The sequence below is a fragment of the Diplotaxodon limnothrissa genome, linkage group LG7, assembly GCF_057381915.1.
Source record: "Diplotaxodon limnothrissa isolate DT_005_m linkage group LG7, D_limnothrissa_male_GT1.1, whole genome shotgun sequence".
In the NCBI taxonomy this organism is placed as follows: domain Eukaryota; kingdom Metazoa; phylum Chordata; class Actinopteri; order Cichliformes; family Cichlidae; genus Diplotaxodon; species Diplotaxodon limnothrissa.
Window position 1 is genome coordinate 11,630,957 of NC_140602.1, and position 25,219 is coordinate 11,656,175.

At 41.7% G+C, this 25,219-nt stretch overlaps 1 protein-coding gene across 2 annotated transcripts in view; it reads left to right on the top strand.

Annotated features, from left to right (window-relative positions):
* mctp2a (multiple C2 domains, transmembrane 2a) overlaps positions 1-2,335 on the top strand; it is a 31,788-nt gene extending 29,453 nt beyond the window's left edge. For both annotated transcript variants that reach the window (XM_085357392.1, XM_085357393.1), the window contains exons 21-22: positions 42-139; positions 2,276-2,335. In XM_085357392.1, the coding sequence (XP_085213518.1) occupies positions 42-139; positions 2,276-2,335 (158 nt within the window). The remainder of the gene's footprint in view (positions 1-41; positions 140-2,275) is intronic.
* The last annotated feature ends 22,884 nt before the right edge of the window (positions 2,336-25,219 follow it).

Here is a 25,219-nt window from a genome sequence, read left to right on the forward strand (position 1 = left end):
GTACGACGGCTTTATTTAATAATGCATTCCTGTTTTCACAGGCATTAACAAATTTACCAAGAAGCTGCGCAACCCATATAGTATTGACAGTAATGAAATACTGGATTTCCTCAAGAGGGTGCCTTCAGATGTTCAAAAGGTAAGGTCCAATTTTACATACAGATATGGAGAGAATTCCCTGAAGATGTCCGCATTATTTGCTGTACCAGAATTCCCAAGTGTTGCAGAGATATATCCTCTGGCTTTGTTTGATTATTAATGGACACTCGCCTTTAAAGCGGGCCTGCCCCAATTATTCCACAGTGCAACTCCGTGTAGCTGCTGCATTGCCCGAATAAGGAGATGCTCAGATCTCTCCTCAGCCATATTGCAGAGGCCTTGTCCGTTATTAGCAATTTTGCACGGCTGATTGAAGCGCTGTGACATAAAAGCCAGTGATTGGCTGCATGCCGACAGAGAGGGCTCCTGACGTGTCTGGCTGTTGTGTCAGCAGAGAAACTCTGATGTGGCCCCAGTCACTTCAGGGTGGTAGAGTCAATTAATGTAGTTGCGAGCCCCAGTCGACTTGCTGGGTGCCATATGTGATTACATATTAGCCATGGCTGATATGTCATTTGCATTTACATCACAGAGCTGAGAGGAGCTGTCAGGGTGTTATAAGTGGCGCTGGGTGCTCGGCGCTCTCTGACTGAGGATTTTGCTTAGCCAGGAAATGAAGTGCCACACAATGCCTTTATCTCGCAGGTAACTCACCAGACAGAATAGAGCGAGAAATCCTGACAGTCTGGATCTGGCAAGGCACTCTCACCCTAGTCTGTTTCTCAGCTGCACCCTTGATGTCCTTCTGCAGCAAGCCATTGCTGACTTCTCTGTGATGTTGGAGGGAGCCTGTGTTGTTTGAGATTTGGCTGACTGAGTTGGCAAAACAAGGTGGTGAATACATTTTGATTCAGAATCCTTTGTATGTCTTTTTCCCCCATTGGGATACACTATTTGAGCTTTGAAATTGACTCATTTTCAAATCCCATAGAAACAATACTTTTTTTTCCCTGTTTTTTTTTTTTTTAGCCTGGATTAAAAGAGGAACTACATCTTGAAAATAGCCTCAGTCATAAAAAAAGGAAACAAAACACTCTTAAGATTAATCATAAGTACGTTCCATTATGCGCTGTGAAAAATAACACAGGAGACCCAAAAACAATAAACCACATATTGTTTTTTTTGTTGACTTAGAACTTCAATCCTCAGATAGGTGTGGACACAGAAGACCACAAAGGAGGAAAATTGACTCCTGTCTTTCTTGCAAATGTGACTTGGCAATTAGTGCTTGTGCACATCTACAAAGTCCGCCTCAAACGGGGACTTCTGACAACACAGTGTCTGTCTTGAAATAAGAAGCATCTGTCAGTTCTGAGGACAGTTTCATGTTCTGATGCAGGAGGCAGTCACTTTGTTCCCACATTCCATCTCCCATTCTAATAATGGAGAGCAGCTAATTAGCATAGAGTTCTTACCTTTATTCAACAGATTCACCGTATTGTTTGAGCTCAGCGAGCAAGCTTCAAAGCAAGTTTTCAAATTCCAACTTGTCTTTTCAGCTTACCCTATGATCGGCCCTCTTTGGCATATGATGGGAATTTTGGTGGTAATTTTAAAAAAGACAAAAATTAGCGTCCGAATAAACCCGATTCATATTTCGCAAGCACATGCGGGAATTTATGGATGAGAAAGTGTGTAACATGAGTTGAGTTCCTTGAGTTTAACACTACATATGTAGCCAGGAGAAAGAACAAGGTCTTAAGTTCAAATATCACATTTCAGGTCCAGTTTTAGCCCGGAGAAATTAAAGTCACTCAGAGGTTTGCAAAGTCATAAAGAAACTTATACATCAACTTGTGTTGGTAGCGCTCAGCTTAAACAACACTAAACACTTACAAAGTTTTCTTTAGGGGACATAACTTACACTGAGTGATTATGCAGCTCGCAACTCCCTCACTGGCCTGGCTGGCAGGTCATCTCAGCAGTTGATGTCTGTTTCTAATATTGTGATTGTGGTGCAGAATGAGGGGGGCGTTCACTGGTACAGAACCCTTGACTCTTCAAATCCTTCCTCCCTGTGATTAATCCCCTCTGCTCCTGTGTTTAAAAAATGATTCATTACAGGCGAGCCTGCCTCGCTTTCCCCTGCACCAGCTCTCCTCAGGGGAGCCATTACCGTGCGCTCCACTGAGCTCGGATTACCTGCCTCTGACCAAACTCCTGTTTGTTTTTACAGGTGCAGTACAGTGTGCTGAGAGCGCCCACCAGCCAGAACCAGGCGCGGAAGAAAAAGTAAGCTCCGCGGACACGCTGGATGAAAGGCTGGTCTCTTTCTAAATGTGGCATGATGCAATCCACCTGACAACAATGCTCCAGTGCCAGCAGAGCCCCTGACCCCGTGCACCCCATCATACCACCCTAACTCTGCTCCCTGCTGCTGAGGGGCAGCTAGCCGCTCTCTGGCTTGTGTGTTTGCCACCCCCCTGACAGGGGCTGTGAACTGCAGCCGCTAGGAGGGCAGCACATGGCGCTGTCAATCACAAGCTTGGAGGTAAAGAAAAAAGAGCATTGCGAGGCTCAGCCTTCATCTTTGGATATAATTTAGAAAGGAATGAAAAGCATCTGGGGCTTTTTTTCGACTTTGGTAAAACTGAGAAATTTGCCTTAAAGAAAAGAAAATACAAACTTAACAAACCACTGCAATGTTCTTTTTTTCTTTATATGTTCATTTAACTAAAGGTCACATATATTTTAAATAACTGTGGTGAAATAATATTTTTTGTTTATATTTAAAATATTAAGGACAGAGTACTGAATTTATCTTTTTTGTGGTATAGATTTGCTTTATTTAACGTAATCCTACAAGCACTCCTAATTTTATCTCAGAAACAAATATAGTCATGAAATGTATTATTTCCAACTTGCTTGGCTTAAGTAAAGTTTTTGTGTTTCCTGTTAAATTCACGTGCAAGTTTTACCTCCTAGCATCGTGTCTGCATCATCAAATGGAGAATCTGCAAGAATCCTGAATAAAGAATCTTGATCAGTTTGAGTTCTTGTTTTTTTTTCAATAACTGCACTCTTGTGAGCATGGATTACACCACTTCTTTACTTGAATACACAGTAAACACATCTGATTACACAACACAGCCATTGAAACGGCGCTCACACACCGGCCACTGCTGCGCCTTGGTTACCAAGCTCACATCAAAGCTGTGTGGCTCCAGTGTGCTTCCTAATGTATTGCTTTGTTGCCTTCTCACAATAACAGGGTCCAGATGAGAGAGAAAGAGCTCATCTCACAGAGAGTACTCTCTCCATCCCCGGCACTTAGTGCTTTATATTTCCACTAAAATCACCTGGCCTATCTAATGGTTGCACACGTACACACACATATACACACACACACACACGTACTCTGTTTTTCCATCTGTATTCCCGCAACAGTTTTTCAAAGTCAAGGGATATAGCGTATCATCTCTCAGTGTTCCCGCGCATATTAATTTTAAATACGCAAAATGATCGATTGGCATCTTTGATCATTTTTGATTGTGCAAAACAGTATTTCTTCTTATTTATGTTGCTCACATAAATGTTTCACAAAGTGACTAAAGAACTGTTCTTCAAAATAATTGCATCCTGTAGAATATATGAGAGTACATAAGAGGAAATTAAAACTAGAAATAGTAGTATTTCCTTCTTTGCCCACTAGATAAATGGCAGATACTCTCTTTCACAATATACAATACAATATATAGTTATAATTGAAGTTGAGCTGAACTGAGGAGTGGACTCCAGCAATGGAAGTTTGTTCCAACCAATTGGGGGACTGAGCATCACGGCCGGGTCCCCTCCCTCCCTCCCACCCACCCCTCCTCCTCCTCAGGAGTAGCACGCTGGTGAAAGAGCATCCATCTGTGCTTTGTGAAGAGTTTGATTGGCTCAGGGGGACCTGGTGGAGCCCCGGGCTATCTCTTTTGACAGGCTGATAGAGACATCACTGGGCTCTCCCAGGAGCTGCCACCAGGGGTCCATTTCAAAGTGAGAGGGTGTGGAGGTGACCCTGAGCTTCTGACGAGCTAAATCCCACACACTGGCTGAAACCCTCCTACATTCTTGGCTCCACTGGGGCGTGGGGGGGGAGCTGGTTTTGGCTGTGCTGAGAGGAGGGCATCGCGGGGAGGTGTGTAAGGGGGGGTTACAAGCAGATCCAATGCAAAACCCGATGAAACGTCCCCAAGAGGTGAAACCAATTAAGCGACACTCCCAGGGTACTTTTAAGAGACATTACAGCAAACAACCGGATTTCATCTAAATATCTGACAGAACAAGTGAAAATAAGAATGTGACATATACGGGGCCAAAAACAACACAGTTTATCTAAAGTCATCGCTTTGGTTAATAGCACTTAGTTGAAATGATGTGTCATTTGACATATATATTATTATAAAGATAAATTCTTCCAGTTACGAGAGGGCTTAAGGGACTATGGTTGCCTGCCTCCAAGCTGTCAAATCTTTGAATCTGTGGCACTGAGGTTGTGGACTTGGATGTACCCCGTATCATTCATATTCAGTGGATCATACCGAACAGTCTGACAGGGATTCAACAATTGTTGATTCTACTTTGCATGCACCGGTGCGCACTCATGCTCTCTACTTATATGCACATATGGCACGCACACACAAACACACCTAAGCCCCTCTTCAAAGTGTTGTAATCATATTTAAGGAATTATTTATCAGTATATTTTCTCCTGGGACAGTTGCAGATATTTGCAGAGGAAGTCACTGTGCAATATGGTCCCTGAATGCGGTGGGGAAAATCCCTGGATGTTTTACAAGCCTGCTAATGAACATTTCAGCCACACAGCAGTTAACATTGTCTGATCATATTCTTTCTCCAGTAGTAGTTGTTGTTGTGCATGGTGTGGCAGTGATGTCTTCATCAGGCTGTCAAAAAGGAAGTGCCTGCAGCTGTGGCGGATCCCCCCAGAGCCTGTCACACTCCTTGTTTCCATGGCAGTCCTTCAGGCAGCACCACAGGCAGGCTGTGTGCAAGGACCCATACAACCTGTTTTTTCAGCAGCCGCTCTTCTGATGTTCAGCCCTGGAGCGGGCGTCAAACTACCAAGTGCAGAGAGGGAGAGCGAACACTGCACCCTTTGTCGCAGTTCTGTGTTGCTTTACAAGGAGATGCATAGAGGAAAAAAACAAAACAGAACACAAAACTCATTTAAATAAGCCAGTGTTCTCAACAAATCCTTAGTAATTGTTACTGTTACAATGCTGTTAAGGTTCTCTGACCTCCCCTCTGACAGACATAATGCGCACGGGAGGAAAAACCAACAAAAGCACCGCTATCCGTTGACTTACATGTGTTAAGGCGCTTGTGTATGTGTTATTTGGTCTCTTTGTACCACCGGAGAAGCAGGTCATCACTGGAGATCACTGGCTGCTCTGCAATTCCCAAATGGCCTAAATTATTACGGCAGAGGTTACGATTTGCCTCTAAACAGAACACACCAATGCACCAAATGAAACATGACCTGTTGTGCATCAGCTCAGTTGTCAAACACAACGCAGAACATACTGATGTTAATACAGTTAGCGACTGTTTAGCCCAGTGTATATTAACACGTCTACATGAGACTGCATTGGGAGTTTTTAAAATGATGCTGTAGCCACCTTGAGCTGTTTTCCTCCAGATTGCGCCTTAACTAGCTGGCACATTTCTTTAGTCTCTCCTGATGAAAGACATAAATTATAGTAACCAGGACTGATGTCGTCTCTGGGAATACGGGCGGCAATGTAAGTGAGATAACAACAGAGAGAAAAATGGTCGCTAATAGCAGCTGTTTGCACTAGCTCCAGTTTACTAATAATTCATTTTGTGGCCCACAGTACACACTGGTGTTAAGAGATGGCAAAAGCCATAATTCTTTATAGCATCAAGAACTGAAGATGGCCTTTAAGAGCTGAAATTAAATCATTGGCCTTTAAAAGCATCTCTCCAAGGGGCGAGCTGCATTAATAAATTCAACTGATTCTGCTTTAATATTATTCAGAGTGCATTAAAATGAAGACAACAGCTGGGATCATGGGCAGTCTCGAGAGCATTGCTTGGGCCAATGAGTGCCGATGAGATGCAAAGCATGTCTAAGCACAACCTTGCGTTGTGGACGTGGAGGGGGACACAAGGTCTCAGTGCCGTACAGGTGCGGGCCTGACAGTTGCTGTTCCTGGATCAGAGGTTGTGCTATACTGACACTGGTCACAGGACAGCCAGTGCCTGCTTCAAAAAAACAATGTCAAGTGAGCCACCCGGCTACCCAGCCGATCAGGCCAGTTGCTGCCAGTATCATGACAGCACTGCTTAGAAGAGCTACAAGAATTTTCACACAATAAACGCTTTGGTTTTACAGTCACTGTTTGGAATAGTTATGGGGTCACTTTGTTATGCTGAAAAATGGAATGGAAGTGTGTGTGTGAGAAAAAAAAAAAGCAGCACTGCAGTTTTGTTAAAAGAAAAAAAATGAGCAGAAATAAGTGTTAAGCTTTCTAACATTTGGTGTTACATCAGTGCTCTATAGTTAGCACAAGCCCGCGCGTCAGGAAACAATACAAAGAATAATTGAACTGCATATTTCATTCTAATTAACAGTGATATAACGCAATGTGACTCTCAGCCTCCTGAGGAAAGAGCACCATATTTTGTTTGATGAATCTGCTCAAGCCACCGCTAGTCTCGCCGCTAACCCCTGGGGAATCAGGTATCATTAGAGATATGAACAGATCTGCTTTTTTGTCTTGGAGAAAGAAAAAAAAACAGGGGGAAAAACACATTTCCTCAGCACTGGCACACGGGTGAATGTGAAAATGTTCAATATTAATAGCCTTTCATCAAGGACACAATTAGGACACCTCTATTTGACACATTCTATAGGTTCAGAATGAATATGAATATATGGTCCCAAGGAAGGAGCCACTGGCTGAATAACAAAGTGAAATCATCAGGACACCGAGCAGAATGAAGAACACACAATATGCCAGGTGGGCAGCTGATGTATTTTGATTCATTGTGAATTTAAAAGAAGCAAGAGATTCAAAGTATATCAATATTAGCCTGCTTTCTAATTCATGGCCCAGGGCAAGCTGTATATTTATCTAAATTAGCACACATGCTGCTATACAAACACATGAACGCAACACACATATTAAAGGGAGCACATTACATTCTGCCGTGCTGAGTCGTAACACTTTGAAAGTACAAGACTTGTGTGTTTCAGTATTTTAGTCCTTTTTTCAGAGAACAAAAAAAAAACTATTAAAACCCAACACTGGTCATGGATCAGTCAGAGGTTCACAGAGAGCACATTTGATTAGTGAGTGCAGTTAAAGATATGTAATTTTCTACACCAGAGGTTCGTGGTTCTGACTGCAAAGTGAAGGTGTGAAAAGGGCTTTGGTGAAGTGAGGAGACTAATCACACGTGCATCACCCCTGAGCACTGTCTCCTCTGAGCTCTGCCACATTATGACACCGTAGAGTCATGTAGCACACAAGCAGTTAGGCCCATTAACCACAGCAGCTAATTATCGGCTCCTACAAGGTCTTCAAGTTCTCAGGCAATGCATGCTCTCATTTCCGTTTAAAAACATAAATGCATTCAGGAAAAAAAAAAAAAAAGAGGATCAATTACACGAGGCAGAAAAGATAACAGCTCTGTACCAGAGTAATTAGGCTGGGTGTTTCATCAGAACCGCTTATTCTGTGATGAAGGTTTAAAGAGTCCAGTGGCAGAAACACCACAACTGTGTTTGTTTTATTTATGATGCTGCAGTGTCACCCACCGGGGCCCAATTAGCCTGCGACTGATGCCTTGGAAAGAATCTGTCTGCGCTGCTTTTGACAGGAAATGAGAGCTTCACTTTGCTTGTGTCCTTCTTGTGACCTGTGGACTTCAACCTGTTTAAGGGCCAACTGGCCAGCAGGGCTGACTCGAACATGTCGCCACAACAAACTTCTTCTCCATTTTTTAAAAATTATTATTTCTTTTTTAGTTAATTTGCCTGCATATATCATACCACTTCACAATGTCAACAGACGGTGCTGTGGGACTTACTTCGCCAAAAGCATCCGCTTCTCTCCTGGCCGATTTGATAGCGATGTTCGACAATGTATGTAACAGCACTCTCACCGTTCCCTACCCACATGAGGGAGCACCACCATAAGGAATGAGCCTGATTGGCTTGAGCTCCTACACCAGTCTCAAACCGTTTGTCAAAGTAATTTTCTTAATTAACTGTGATGTGCTCTGATTAGGATAGTATTTACCAATTTACATCATATCAGACAGCACAGGGTTTAAATTGGCTTTCATGAACGCAGTGCATATGTTCTACGGCAGTGGAGTGAAATAAAGCAGTAAATGAACTCGTCAAGCTTTGATAGGGTATTACAAATAGGTTAGTCTGAGATTTCTTTTTCATTTTGGTGAGCACGGCTTCTCCTTTCAGTCTTAATAACAATAACAACCATTTTTAAATCTACTGTATTAGCAATGCCTCACATTTTCCTCTTTTCCTCCCTGTTAGAACAACACAGCGCTTCATGTAATCCTTGAATAACTGCACACACGCACGCACATACGCAGGCGCACACACAGAGACACACACGGACAGATGTAGTTTATTAGTTTCAATAGGCAAATGAAAAAGAATGTCTATGGTCCTTTAAGCAAGCAGCAAGAGACCAATTAGCAAGTATCTCTATTCAATTTCTCCATATCTCTACTTAGTGAGTGTGAGGGAGAGCGAGGCCTGGGAGGAGGAGTTTGAGCAGCACAGACAGGAAGAGAGAAAACAAAGCCATCATCTCCCAGTGCTTGCCCCCCTCTCCCCTCTCCTCTGCAGCTCCAATTACTGGCTTCTCTCCCTGCCATCAGTATGCAGCAGGGCCGCTCCTCTCCTCCACTCGCCCCAGGCCATTGAATACGTTACCTCTGCTATGGGGCTCGGGGCTCAGGGGCACTGCGCCCCCTAACCCCCTGGATAATTTGGGATTCCTGCTCCTGCCTTGGAGAGCTGAAAACAAATAAAAGACCCAGATAAATATAAAAAATAAGGTTGCCTCACAAATATCCAGAGATCTACTGATTTATTGATTTGTTCATTCCACCACTTATTATTTGTAAATCATTACTGATCTGCAACCACCCACACCTCCATCTGAAACCTATGCGAGGGGAGAAGACAGCACTTCACTCAGGCACTAGTTGAAGCGGATGAAAAAGTGGTTTTCAAAAATTTGTTTTTCTTCCTTTAAAAATGTCCTGAACAACAACAACTGGAATTGTCATTTTGAAGGGCATTACACAATTTCAATTACAGTTGAAAGTACTGTTCATTCATAATTGTTCATTGTTATTGTTCGATTTTGCTAACAAGTGCTTCCAGTAGAATAACAAAAACTTTCTTAAATTTTCTGCAAAGAAAAAAAAAGCAACCTTTTTGTTTCTATAACAAAAACCAGCGCCAGGTGAGAATTACCGCTTTCATTCTTTTACACCCCAAAATCTGCCCGGTGCACTTGAGGCGAGTCTGTATAGCTGTTCAAACTAGACTGCCTCTGGCTTAGATTTCTCTTCCATCTCCCCGTCTTTGTCCATGTTTCAGATCGCTCACAGCTACAGACCACAGAACTCCTATTAAAGCACTTCAGGTTTCATGAGCACTACAGAAAGCCGCGTTTTGAAATCCCTTTTAAACAAAAACTAACAAAAACGGCAAAGTATGACAACCTGCTAATCCGGCTCCCCAGCATCACTACTTACATCACCATCTCAATGCTCAAGCGAGCCTGAATGTACCAAAAATGCCCACAATCATAAAACGAATAACAAAATGTTTCTCTGCTGATGTAAAACTGTAAAACAGGTTGGGGGTTTTTTTTTGGTCTCGAGCCTTTCATGTTGACAAACACAGCTACACTGTAGTTCTCATGCTGCGGTCTGTGTCCACAGCTGCTCTCTTTCCACTTGTTCTGTGAGCAGATGCATGCTTTGCTCTTTTGCATAGAGCCGCATGACTGAATTGTTTTGGAGATAGGGATAACAATGAAATGCAAAGAAATGGGGTGGAAATTGTACCATGAAAAAGACGCTCTTCCACTTCACTGTACAGCTTGAGGTCGTAAAGGAGAGCAAAAACCCCAACGCGGGCCGTCCGAGTCAGATAGCACTCACATTGCACGGAAACCGCTCCATTCTCCTCGTAGTGACACCAATGCCTGTTTAATATGCTTCTGTTTCTCAAAGAAAACCCCAAAACTATTGCTGTAAATGATTACTAGATTACTTAATGTAGCGCTGAATCAATTCTCAAATGTGTCTGTCCCTGGTATACAAAGGAAGGCGGGGTGGCGGAGCAGAGTGAGACAGTGAGCATGATAGAGCCATAGGGGAAATTATGAGACTATTAAGGAGACACTGTTGTTACTCTTGGCTTCTTACAGGATTTTGCCAGTGGCTGTATCTCCATTTTAATACAGCAGTTGGCAGCAACTGGTCATGCAGTAGTGAAGCTGCAAGCCACTTGATTTTAAATTGCGATATTGTCAAATAATTTGTTCACCAAATCAGCTATGATGTAATGTTAGGTGAGGTAATCCACTTACAATGATTAAGATGCCCTGTTTTCTTCTTTCTTCCATTACACTGCAGCAGAAGATTCTAGCTTTAATTCCAGTGCTTGTTGAATGTAACCGAGTGCTGCTCCATAATGGTCCATGCATAAGAAATTATGCATTTAAAACAAACCACATACAAGGCGGAATTTGACAAGCTCATAAAGTATCATCTGCTTAAATGCCTTATGACAATGTAAGATTAATGACCGTGCATTCAGTGCTAAGCAGCAGAGGTAGAAGAGGCACCTGCTCCTCAAAGGCCACCTCTAATCGTTCTCATCTGGACTCCCTGCTGACATACTAACCTGCTGTTCTTAGGGAAAGGAGATCTGCCAGATCCTCAAACACTTTCCTGGGCCCGCCGTATTACTTTCCTAATTCAGCCCAGATGTGACGTCCCCACTCTGCCATCCTGTTTTTCCCCCCGCTCTGGTTCACCTCATTCCCACCTGCTAGCTGACCCACGGACCCAAGGCCCAGACTCTCATTTGGTTTGCCTCTCCAAGTAAAGTCATGCTCTTTGAATTGCAGCAATCTTTTTTTCCTCCTTTCCTTTTTTTCCTCAGCCTGGGCGACTGTAGTAAAGTCCACATAGTGCACACAGGAATCTTCCTGCCGTCACATGCTTGCATTCCTATTGTTGTCTCCATAAGAATTCCCTTGTTCAATCCACTAACACTTATAAATTTTTCCATATAGATGGCTAATGATCTTCCTATTGACTCCATTGTGTTGGGCTCCAAAGATCACTACTTGAACAACACTTTATGAATAAGCAAGCGTGATTTCTGTGTTTCTCTGCTGCGGGTTGGTCTTCTGTTCTTCATACAAACATCTCATGTTGTTGAATATTTTGCAGTTATTATTCCAAAAAAGAAATGTTTTGCTAGTAAGGGACTAAAATGAGAAATTATTCAAGCAATGTCACCGGTGGATGATGAACACCATCAGCTAGCACTGACCGCCTGAAAGACTTCTACTTTAATTGGATTGCAAGGCTTCCCCAGGCTGATGGACATGTTTGTCTCTCAGGACCACTGAGCGTCTGCCTCCACTGGATGGGCCCCAGTAAATAATCTCTCTCCCCTAAATGCTTACCGTTAATTGTGTTTTTTTTCCCTCCTTCTTGTTGAGATGCGCTGGTGTGGGGGCGTGGGGTTGGGGAATAATTAAGACAATGCCTTTGCGCTTCACTTTGGAGGCAGGGATCCCACTAGAGCAGAGGCAGGTGCCTCTTACTGGAAGAGACTCGCTGACAAGACCTGCCAATCAAGCCTGTGGAGCTCTCAATTTCTTGAGCTCTTAGGTACTCTATTCCCTTTAGTCCGTTTATTCCAAACACCGTTTTAAAATGCTGGGGATTAAGCAGGTAGCAAACAGGCCCAGTCTGTCAGAGGGAATCAGTGTTCCCCAGCCCACGTGAACATTGTCTTCCTCAGCCCATCTACAGCTGCACTCACAAAGAAATGGTTTTTTGTCTTAGAGTTGATTAGACGTCTCATATTTTTAAGGGAAAACTGTTATAGCAGAATTCAAATCTTTGGCGAGAAAGTTTTGAGCCTTCATAAACCCAATTGGAAATAAACGATGTCTTTTGTTTTCAGAGGTTTTATCCATTAACAGAGAACGCCAAACTGAGTCAGTTCTTCGTAAATGCTCAACGATGCTTCTGAACTTTCTCTGCGCTTCTTGCAGCTGAGCATTTGCATGGAGAGTAGTACAAACAGTCTTGAGGAACACAGAAGGAGACTACTTTTTGTTATTCTTATACCTGACCCGGAGGGCATTGTCAAACTGTGCAGAACCGTGTGGACACAGCATATAGTATAATAACATAATCAAGGCAAAAATGTAATGGTACTGAAAAAATGGTGTATCTCTTTAAACTTGCTCCTCATCTAGTAGACAGGCTGGAGAGAGGTGCCAGCAGCTATTCATGATGAACGGGAAAGCAGGTCATGGAGTCACGGCCACTAAGAGCCGCTGTGCTATAGAGTGCCAGTGACAGGCTTGTACAAGGCCAGGGCCTCATCTGGCTGCAATTCCAAAATTTAGACAGTGAATATGGTTTTTTTGTGGATACAGCTTTACACACACACACACACACGCACAAAAACAAAGAAAGAACCCTATCTCTGTCACATAACCACATGCAGTTGATTAGAAATAAAAGAAACAAAACCTCACCGAATTTAAAATCACTTTCTATAAACTGTATGTTTGTCTCATTCTCATTTAACTTTTTTTTTTTCCAGTTCATTTTTATTTTTGGAAAATGGGTAGCTGCGCACTTTGCTCAAAATGTGATCTGGAAGTTAAGCAAATGGGAGAATGGTTCTGAAATCCCTGGCAACGATAGCCACTCGTCACACAGGCAGGAAATGGACAGCCACTTTGGAGAAATTCAACTCGGTTGTCGGACACTGTGAAAAAAATTGAATCATGCAGACATTTGAGGTGATTTAATGGTGTTAACATGCGCACAGTGGAACTCCACTGCTTGCACTGCACAGGCTGTGGATTATTGAGTTCGGTGTAAAATCAGTCACTTCTCCAGAGTCCATTTGACTAGGAGAAATGGATGGACATTAGCAGGAATTCTGAAAGCGGCTCATTTTTTTGAATAAACTGGTGATGGATCTCTCTTCAGGCACAGTTTTAACAGCTGCTTGAGATTGACTGGATCACACTTCTGCATTGTCTTCATTCAATTGTATTCAAGTTACATTCAGATTTTTTTTTTAAGTTACCACTTAATCTCTGATATTTCACAAAAATGGTAAAAAAGATCCCAATATTCTGAAGATCTGCTGTGTTCTGTATTTAAATATTGTAGATATTTCTATAGTGCATACTACATATTTTCTACCTGCTATGCAGCAATATGGACCCAAAAACAATCCATGATGTCATCTGGGACTTTCATGTTGTTTATGTATGTAATGCATTTTCTGCTGCCATGCTCTGCATTAACAGTTGTTATGTATCCTTGCTAGAAAAATTATGGCCCAAGGCTTCTTGGCTTAAAATGCAGATGATAAATTTTCCTCTAATCAGTACAGCACTTCCCCTGCCACTCTGCTTACCTTGGGTTAAGCAGGACCAAAGCCCTGCTTTCCAGTGAATGGAAATATTTGTTGGCTGGTTTTAAAACACTATTGTCTCCTATAGTAATGCGTCAGGCAGATGGCCCGTAAGGGGCTGCTAGCAGGATTTTTTTCCTGCTGTGCTCTATCTTCATTGTCCAGCCAAAGTTTTGTCAAAACTAGAAAATTATGCAAGACAGTTCAATGAAATATGCTTATTTTCCTGTTGTATAGTAATGCATACAATATGGTTCAAGAATTAGAGCTGGTCTTCCACTAACCAGAAGATTCTGATTGGATCTTGAGCTCTTCCAGTCCACATGTATCCTCGGGGAACATACCAAACCCCTAAAACTGTCCTCATGTGTGTCACTGGTGTGTCTTTGATAGTGAAATTCCTCCAGGAATGTGCGGGTAAACATGACATATAGTGGTTGATAAGACTAGAAAAATGTTACATGTGGTTTAATTGTCATATATATTTCATATCCACTGTTTATATTTGAATAACACACTTGGTACACTGGTGGGAACTGTAAAGAAAATAGAGGTCTCTCTATAGATCCAGTTTAGAAATTAAAAGACTTCCCATCACTGGCAGCTGAGTGATACTTAATAAAGATATTTTAAATATAAATAGTTTCTATTTTTAATACTAAAATCTTCTTCTGCTTTTCGCAAGGAGAACTCGCAAACATAGTCCCTCTTTGATCTCATAATCCTGTTTGGGCAACATATTTCTCTTTCATTTTGAATGTCACTGGGACCTCCAGAGTCTCAACAGTGTGCAACCAGATAGTTTGACATGGCGTTTTACTTTGTGCACTTCAGTAAAGAAATATTATTAAACAACAAATGAATTAATTCTTTGCAGTCCCCGCTGGTTATTGTCAGGTTAAGTTTGTCAGGTGTTTGACATGAAGTGTTTTGTCCTCCTCACCAGAGGAGATACGAACAATGTCCATTTCTAAAGACTTCCTCATTAGCTGCGGAGAGCGTGGGAGTGCTGGTATCTGGAAACAAGCTTTAGCTGACTTTTTTCAGACTACAACAACATCCTTCTCCCTATGCTCCATGCACATGTCCTCTCACTCCGTGCATTATAACCCTGATGAGCTGACCACATCCTTGGAACACTTCACAAGATAAATAATTGAACTCTCAATAGCCCTTGATGGACAAAAATTGCTCCTCCAGCTGCCACTTCTTCTTTTGCTTTGTTCTCGAGAGCAACAACAACAAATGGGCCTCTGCAGAATCCCACACTAAGAAAACACATTTCACAATGATAACACATAAGAGCTGGGGTTGCATTACTCTCCTGCTCTGATGATTTGTGCCATTAGAGGTAGTCTATGTGTTGTACAAATAGTAATAAAGAAGCCTTCAAAAGAGATATGTGATCTTAAAAGAGTGTTTTATGCTGGCAGATGACTGATGTCACTATCATCAGTTATCTGTTACCACCTAACTTGTCTTTTCAGCAATCAAGAGAGGAGCCAGACAAAGGTTTCAGAGGCAGAGAGGAGTCCCTCGAACAATAGGTGGCAGTGTGCTACCACAGAAGGCAGCTACAGTATCCTCAAGTTGTTTGAATCCAGTCTTGGCAGAGGAAGGCTTGAGGCTGTTCTGTGGATTTAATTAGACAGAAACAGATACTCACATGTTCATTTCTCAGCTGCCTCCCATCCATTTCTTTACAGTCTGTTGGGGAAAAACGCTTTATGGTCCAATTGTAACTTTAACTGTGAGCACAGAAAGAACCACACATTCATAGTGAAAAGCCAAGTGTTAAGACCTTGTTTCACACTTCCTAGAGGCACCCATTACAGCAGGTAGAGCTGTCAGAATCACAGGCCAACTGTTAAAATACACAAAAGAGAGGGCAAAGACTTTGGACAAAGAAAGTACATTTTTTCCAAAAAGTCTTGAGGTATCCTCCTGAATGAAGATCACACCCATGCACCCCAAACAAAGACCTCTTAGGCAAGTTTGTAGCATGACTTTAAAACACAGATTTAAAAAAATTAAGTAATATTTGATCTTACCTGTATTATTTCAAATTATAGGATAATGTTGTGATTATTAAACACTTTGCTGAAATAAAAAACAACAACAAAAAAACCAATGTCTACATTTTAATTTGATCTGACAGTTGGCTATGCTAACATAATGCATGGTAACATATGTGACAAACGCAAGCAAAGGAACAAAGCATGCCAAGAAAAGATTAGAGTATAATTGAATGAGAAGGAAAATGTGGCTGTGTTAGCCACAGTGGGGGTACGAGGAGATGGAAGAACAACATTTAGGCTATTGGTAGTTGAGAAAGTGGCGTGGCCTACCACTAACCTTCACATCTATATTAAAAGCAAGGTGTCACTGCATGCAAATTAGACGTAGCCGGGTAAAGCACTGTTAATGAACCCAGCCATTGAACTCCATACAGCAGGCTTGTCGTTAGATAGGTGCACCATAAATAGTCCATTTGGCCGAGAGCCAGAGGGAGAAGCTAAGGCAGAGTTACTAGCAGTAGGATAGGGCCTTTATTGTGTTATGACAGACAGAGGGGACGATCAGACAGGATAGAGATATGGGCTTTCCTTTCCAGATTAATTAAAGAAAGGATCAATTAACAGTGATGAAAACCATGGCAGCATACTGACTAGCTGATAGGCCAATCAAGCCTTGAAATGCAGAGTAGTTGGCATGTTTTATCTCTCCAAACTTAATTGCAATTTTCCAGGGGGAATGACGTGATCAAAATGGAGGGGTGAAATTAGCTCCACATGAATAAAGTATTTATTTGATGCATTTGTTCTGTGATTTCAGGACTAAGTATGTATTGTGTTCGTATAGGGCACAGGAGTTTCTCTTTCCACAATTTATTCTTCCCCTGCCTGCTCACCTTTATCATGGTAATTGTGAACATGAGTCCAACCTTAACATTAGCTTTTGCTGAGTAGGAAAATGCCTTGGCTAAGGGCTATTTGTCCCACATTGCCCAATCATGCCAGATGCATGTGGTTATACAATATGGAGCATTCATGAATCCATTTGCATATCAGGAGATGAATTTCATGCACCCATCACTACTGCAGATTCGAGGCAATAATGACTTTACAGGAGATGAAAGGAACCAAAATTCGTTGGCTCACTGGTGGGAGCGAAATGATTGCACTATGTGCAAAGAGTTAAAGAGGATGCATACATGAAGATAAAGAGGACTTCTGCTAGGGGCAGTTTGACCACATAAAATGTAGTTTACAGCTAGTGTCATCGTCTATCCCAACAAGTCCAAGGTTTATCAAATTCACACTTAAAAAAGGAACTTAGACAGTTAAAATGCCTTAAAACCAAGCTCCACCGCACCGTTAAAAGCAGTATATTAACCCAACAAAATCAAATTCTACTGGTGGTCTTTAGAATGTTACCATTTGATTGTTTTTAATAATTTATCCAGTTATTATAACAATATTAGCTAAGATTAAACACATACACATTGCTCATTACCTTGGGAACACAGCCCACCAAAAGCTCATTTCCTGTTGAGGAAGACTGCCTAACCCCGATTGACCCTCAGATATTCCCATTACCATGGGCCAATGTTTAAGGGAATCTTATTGAGCTACCTCAGCTGGAATACCCACAACTGATTTATGAGCAGAAGACTACTCTGCTTTTAATGATTATCTGTTTATTCTGCCCTCCTCACAAATCAGAATCAGAAACAAGGAATTATTATTCAAATGTGCCTAAAAAAGGAGCATGGGAGAGAGAGAGGGGGAAATCAAAGCAATCACACCATTTGAATCTTCTTCTTGATGAGGAAAATTGGATTTAAAAATAAAGATGAGCAAAGATAATTTTTTGAAATTCTCCTAAGAATGGTGATTTTGCTAATGGGTTTATTTTCAAGTTAGTTTCTCAGCTGGTGACATTTCTAAAATCTGCTTATGTGCTAGCAGCAAGTGAAAAAAAAAGACAACATGCTTGACTCCTTATACAATCTGTAACTAATTAATCTGATCCCTGTCAGTCTTTAAACAACACCCCGATGGAATATATGCAGTCCACCTGTTCCTGTGATACTTTTTCTTATTAGCTCCAAGCTGTAGATTCAATAACCTCTCGCTTTTTTTTCCTGGAGGTTTATGACCATTATGCACAACAAGAATTCTGAGATCTGTGTCGGTAACAGTGCTAGATGGAGGAGATGCTTAAGTGAGTCTGTCATGGTAATTATGGTGGATAGTTGAGGACTATCAGGTCCTTAGCTCTCTCACTGCCAGTCTGATCTATCCTGAACATAAAGAGTCTCCAGTGTGCCTGGGGGGAAATTGAAAAGATGCACTTATCTACCTAATGGCAATAGCTGAGGCAAATCAAATGCATTGTATGGCAAGGAATAACTATGCGAGGCATGAGTGTATTAGCGTGTGCTCTGCGGCCGTGTTTCGCTTCATGTTTGATTATCCATCAGGCTGTGTCTAAATGTGAATACTATTGCAACCAGCTGACTGGGTATTGCCACAGAATTGTCATTCATTTTATAATTTTCTAACTGACAATCCAGGCAGTGTTTGACAGGAAGAGAGTCTGGAAGCAGCAGTCAACATCTCGCAGCACCCATATGAAACAGCAATGCCTGTTTTCTTCTTATTTCTGCATGTCGGGCGACAGCTTTCAGAGCAGCATGATGCCACTGAAACACTGAAAATTAACTTAGCTTGACTGTTGTGGGGAAGGGGGATTCTGGGATTTTGCATTCAAGCTTTAGATGATCAAAAAATGTTTACCTCCATGCTAGTACTGTATGTAGTTAAGAGATGGGTTTTTTTCACTCGTGGTAATGGTTTCGTAGCACATTATCTCAAGTATATAAGTTACTAAAATGAGACAGTGAGACTCTATGAAACCAGAGTAAGCCAGTAAATCTAATGTGTTTGTGCACGGACATCAATGGTGATGCAGAGCCGTTTTACAGTCATTTATCTGAAAATGGCAACATAATGTAATAACATTTGGGAAGCAACTGTTTTGATTGGGATGGGACACCATGCCGAGCTGCAGTTACATGCTGAAAACACAATATTAGTGTCCATCATTTGAGGTAACTAACAGGGTTTCAGTTTCAGGGTTTTTGGGAAATCAAATTAGTCTGCCAGACATCCAATTTGCGTTTTGGTTAAGTCAGATGTAGCCGCTGCTTAATATGCTGGAGGCCACAAGACAAGAGAAGAGTGGCTCATTTGCGTTACACAACTCAAAAATGTGTAGCTCTTGCTGTGAAATGGAAACTTTCATTTTGCTAAGAAAAGAAATGACCTATGCTTGATGTACCAAAGACCTTGTAATCAAAAGGTTCAAACGCACACAGCAAGCGGCTCAGCTTCCTTTCTGTGAATAAATACATTTCCATTAAAAAGGCTCATTAAAATAATTGTTGGTCAATAAACGAGCAAGAGTAGATGTTAGCCTCCAAACATACAGCAGGATTGTCAAGCGTCTATGGTGAGCACACAGTTCTTCCACAGCTAAATCATATCAGATGGACTATTGACAGCATCCTGTCAATAGCTGAGCCCTTGGAGGGTTAGCTATTTGCACATTGACTGATTGACTGTTTCTTAATAGACACATAATTGGTGACAAAGACCTTCCAATGAAGTGTCATTTGCCAGAGCATTTGTGATAATTCACAGCCTGTCCCATTTTCTGTTGGACACAGTCCCAAAGTAGGGACTGTGATGAGTAACATGAACAACTAGACAGTGTCACACTGACAAGAGAAAATTATAATAAAATATCTGAAGCATGGAAATAGCTGAGAAATATCTGAGCAGCAAACATGACAGACTTAAGACAAACAACCCGCTTGCTGGTATAGAATCCATAGATGGAAAGTGGAAAACGCAATATGGCATTTTGAAGCTTTGACCTGATATGGTATTATTCACTGACAGTAATATTACATGCTATTTCCTTTCATTCCAGTCTGTGGACAATGTTGATGGATAGTAATTTTCACATGGCACTTTTGTTTACCTTATTTATCTGCTCCCCTGTCAGCCACAGCCTTCATTGGGGAACCAGAGCACTTATAGATGGCTGTGGGGTTTGCACTGTAGTGCAGACATTTAAAAAAGAAGATTTAAATAAAAAAAAATAAAAAAAAAAAGAACAGAACAGAAGAAGAAGAAATGCTTCTCCTGATCCTGCAGCATTTCATGAAGGCATTGCTTTTCAAACCAGCTGCTTGGAGGATTTTTAACATCTATTAATGCAGAATTACTCCAATTACAAGCCTTCTTTGCGCCAAGGCCCCCATCCACTGCTTGTGTTAGATAGTGCACACCTCTGGGAGCCAATCACAGCCTTCACAGCCACTGGCAGCAGATGTAAGCAATTTACTTCTGATTTCTTCATATTCAGTGTGAGACGAGCTCCTGGTGACCCACGACCCTGGAGCCTGCAGGATTCTAACCCTATCAAATTAAAGCTCTCTGCTCACTTATTCCCTAGCGCTCCTCTGGTGCTAAGCAGCCATCTCGCTGCATAGCAACGCCGGTCGGGCGTGCTCACTCATACGCCCTGCCTCATCAGCTGCTATTAGGGAAAATATACAGTGCTCTAATTGGATGAGATTCAGCTAAGGAAGTGCAGTTAAAGGTCATTTTCCACCGTGTGCCTCCTGCTCTTCAGAATAATTTCTGTGTCCTCCGTCTTTGTGAGCTGTTAAACAATAGGGCCAAAGTTACAATCCTTTCTCTCTTTTCCTGACAGAGTGCCACAGGCCGTGATGAGCAGCAAGTCCTATGAATCATGTAAACAACATGGCCAGATAGCGACTGACGGGAGCTATGTCAACTGCACATATCCTTTACTGCCTCCCTTCAAAGTGTCCTGGTGCCCATGTCGTAACCTCGTCGTTAGCCAATTGCAGAAATTTGCAAAGGTTGGCAAAGACTACCTATGATTATAATTAGCATACACCTTCTGTTATTTCTCTTCATCTTATCAGGTTCAAAAGCTACTTCGGTATGTATGTGTTTAATATTTTATAAAAAAATGGCAAAAAGGTGAACAAACATTTGCAGTGTTGTTGCTCAGCTAATACGATTCTTTGAAATGTGAAAGAAATAGGTCTGCATAGTCATACGTGATGTGTTTCCTGTAGACAGAAGCACAGTCGCCAACACAGGCTAAAAAAAGTCACTCGACATTAACAGCGGTTAAACTGCCAAATAATATTTGAGGCAATTTCTAGTTTATGTACAGAAAATAGTTGTTATCTGGACCCTGTAATTACTGTACTTGCATCAGAACTGGTAATGAACAATATCTCAGCATTAGCACATCGAAAGGAATTTCTTCTTAACAATCAGTTTAAAATCATCTTCAAGTTTGGATTTTATGCTTAAAGTTAGTGTTACTTACTAGTAGACAGAGCCTAGAAGGATTTCTGAAACCACTATAACCAGCTCTGTAATGGTGACCTCTGCTACTTTGTTTAAATGCACATCAACATTTGATGCTATGCACTATAAATCCCTCATAAGATCCACAAGCCTCTTAAGTCACGGGCCACTTCATAAATAAATGATATTCTCTACTGAGGGGCTTGTGGCTCCCGTCTTGTTCAGTTCACCGGCTTGTGATGCAATAATGATGAACACAGACCTCCAGCTCTTTCACTTAGCGCTCTAATTTATAGGGGGACAAACATGAGGATCAGCATGCAGAATCAATGTTTGAGCATTAAAGTGAGCATAAGCCATTAAAGAGAGCATAAACACAATTGCTTAAAAATATAAAAAAAGTGTGATTTTCAGTGCCATTTAGAAGCATGTACTACTATTTCTTTTAGATTAACAGTCGATAGTGCTTGATATGTAGATATTTATATATAAAATATTGAGTTGTTTTCTCCCACATGGTCATAAGATTGATGTAAACTAAGAACTCTTTCAGTAATATAACAATGTGGGTGTAATATGTTATATTTAATCGAAAACATTTATTTTGTTGCACAACTGATAACCCATACCTTAATGTGTACGCTTTTCTTTTACCACTGCTCTACATAAAATGTGCAAAAATGTGTTGTTTTTAGTCTCTCCCCAGTGTCTGATTTGGCCTGTGCTGCAGCCTGGTTAGCTCCTTCCAAGTAAATGCTGTAGTTTTGTGTGAACTCACAGTAGTAGGTGATTTTAGAGGCTCCCTGTCTGCCAATTTTACAGCTGGAAGGGCAAAGGCCTTTTGAGCGCCACTGGAAAACTGAGAGACATTCACCGAATGAGAGGGCTGGGCCCTGAGTCCCACAGCTTCTTCCACCTTTTGTCCTGCCTGAAAGGCCTCACTGCCTGAAACGCATCACTTGACGCCCAGTGTTTGCTGTTGGGAAACCTGATTAAAGGGGGGTGAGACATACACACACACAGCCTAAGCCTATCAATGACTCTCACAGCCCCCCAAGTTACTGTATTTGTCCTTGCAGCTTGGGTGCTCAGAGTGAATGCTGCTGTCCATTGATCTTTGTCTGATAAAGCCGCTGGCGTGGTGTGCATGGTGCCTTAAGGGTTTCATTCCACTCAGGCGAGTCCATTTCAGCGAGCTGTGGTTGAGCTAATGTGGGACATGCTGCGCCAGTCACGGCCTTTGGGATTTGGCCTAAGTGCTGTACGTTGTGATGCTTTGCTCTGAAATTCTTAAGCATAGGCAGCCTTGAAAGTATTTTACACTTCTTTAACAATCCCATGGAATTTCTCTCAGTCTTCTAGGTGAGTGAAAAAGGAGCTAAAAATCGATATGAGATTGATTAGAAGATTCTGTTTTATTATTTAAAAAAAAAAAAAAGCCTTACAAAAAGGAAAATAATTTTTTTTAGACACTCCAACGTATTATGTAGCATTAAAGAGTATATTCCATCCACAGAGTGTCTCTTTAAAAGAAAGCTGTATATCTGCTGAGCAAACACTTCTGTCCAGGACATCTGACAGATGCTCTTTGAGTTCTATTGGCTTAGATCCTGGTGCCTGTCACCTTTCACATCTCAATGGGCCCAGAGGTGACCTCTCTGTTCCCTTGGAGCTCCATACGTTATTGGTCCTAACACAATCAAATGCACGTTCAGCATTTGGGGGTCGAAGTGATGGCAGCCACTAAGGTGCCCTTATGCACAGAGAGGGCCAACTCATATGACCTCTAGCACCTGAACCATGACCCTCATTTATAAGCAGGTGGCCTCTGCAACAACTACATTTACACGGGGTCAGCTAAGATCCATGTACAGCAAACAGCTCTAAAAAGAGGACAGATCTTAATCGTATAGTGTTTCCTGAGAGCGCAGACGTGGCTATACATCTGCGGCATAAGAGAAGAGGGTCACAACTGGGCCTGCAAGTGAAGAGGAATCAACAGCTACATCCTTAAGACAGGACACAAAACATTTTACACCATGCATGTGGACACATACCTGAAGTCAGTTATGAAGAGAGTATAGTTTAAAGCTTGGGTTATAAAACGCCACAGTTAATAAAAGCTAAGCACTAATTGTTGTAATGTCAGCAGCATTTAGACGAACGAACTGAAGGGGAACCAACCACACACCAGCGCAGTTTTATATCACCTAACACGGTTTCTCAATGCAGATTCAACCTTGATAAAAGCACCCGCATGCTGTGTGATGAAATCGTATTTTAATAATGCTGTACGTGCAAAACAATATGTAAACATGCTTTGTCGTTAATAAGCGTTAACCATGTTTCAGCCATGAACCATAACCTCCTTTCTTTTACATACAGCAATGCCTGAAATGTGATGGCACAGAGACGCTCATTGTTTCTCACTGACCAGCCTTGGCATACAGCTGTGGTGAAACAGTACCCTTATTGCTGAGACATCTCAATAAAAGTAAAAAGAAAAAAGAAAAAAAAAAGGGGGGGGGGGGGTCCTTTTGCTTTGACCTTCTGGCAGCTCTAATAGGCATAAATAGAAATGTCATAATGCACCGTTTTATGGTTAATCAAATTCCAAAAGAACAGAGAATCAGGGAGCAGCTTTAGAGTTGACAGATGTAACTGGACATTGTTCATTCACCTAACACTGAGTGATTAGCAGTGAAGCTTTTTTTTTAAATGTATTTTTGTCACATTTATTAAAATCTCCAGCTGGCATTTATTAAGACTAGTCTGAAGTATTAAAGCCACACCTCGTGGTTTCTTAAGTAAGATTTTATTTCTGCTTTGGTAAAATAAATGTCTGAATAGAGAAGGAATTTCATTTGATTCACATTCTGCTTAATACTTCACACCCAGAAAGATTCACCTGTCATCTGCTACTCTGCTCATAACACATTTATATAGAGACGGACAAAAGGGAGGAAAAGAAAAGAGGAGGATATGGAGCGAGAGAGAGGGGAAATAAATTGAGAGAGCGACGGAGAGAGGGAGAGAAAGGGAGGTCATAGTGACCGTGTGATGGTCGCTGACACGGGAGTTCAGACTGCGGTCAAGGGAAGCAGTTGAAGATGTAGCAGACACACAGGCAAGGCTCTGTGTGCAGGTGCCCCCTCGCTGCCCCGTTCGCTTTCATCCCCCATCCACTCCCACATTGCCCCGCCAGCCCCGCCTGCTATCCACCAATCAGGGCACAGGGGGGCGGCGGCACAGTGGGGACACATCAAAGCGTTCTCTCGGTGAGAGGCTCAGGGCTGATGCTGGCACAACACAGAGGAGCACAGAAGAAAGCAGGGACGGCCAGTTAGAAAAAAGGAGTCCAAATGGAATGGAAAAAAGGAGTCCAACCAGAACAAAACATTTCATTCTCTTCACAAACCAGCATTATGCCAGCCATGCATCCAAAAACCCAGACACATTTTTCTCACTGCCTTGAGCCAATGGCCCCCTTGAGTATGTGAACAAGGGGGATAATTTAATTAAGAAAATCCAATCTTCCAGTTTGAGGGAACAAAGTTAGATTTGAATGAAAGCAATATGTTCCCTCCTTTCTTTTTTCAAATTAAAATTTCATAGCTGAAATCAAAGCGTTGCTGAGGTGCCCCCCATCTCTATTGAGTGTATGTTTTTAGAACAGATGTGATGATGAGAAAAACTGCTAGTTTTTCTGTGTCCTCAAATCTAATTAAAAAAAAAATATTTACAACATTTTGCTTCTCCGAAATAGAATGCAATGGTCTGTAGGTGAATAAAATACCCAAAAAAGAATTTTCAGCCCTAGAAAGAAAGAATGCAAGGTCATCCCTTGGATAAAATGGATAAACAGCAGCTATGAATAAAAATTAATAGATATATCCAGTCTCCGATCTTGTCATTAAACTGTGAATTTTATAGGATGCTCAAACTCATACCAAGATATAATAATGTCCTCTCTCTGATGTATGAC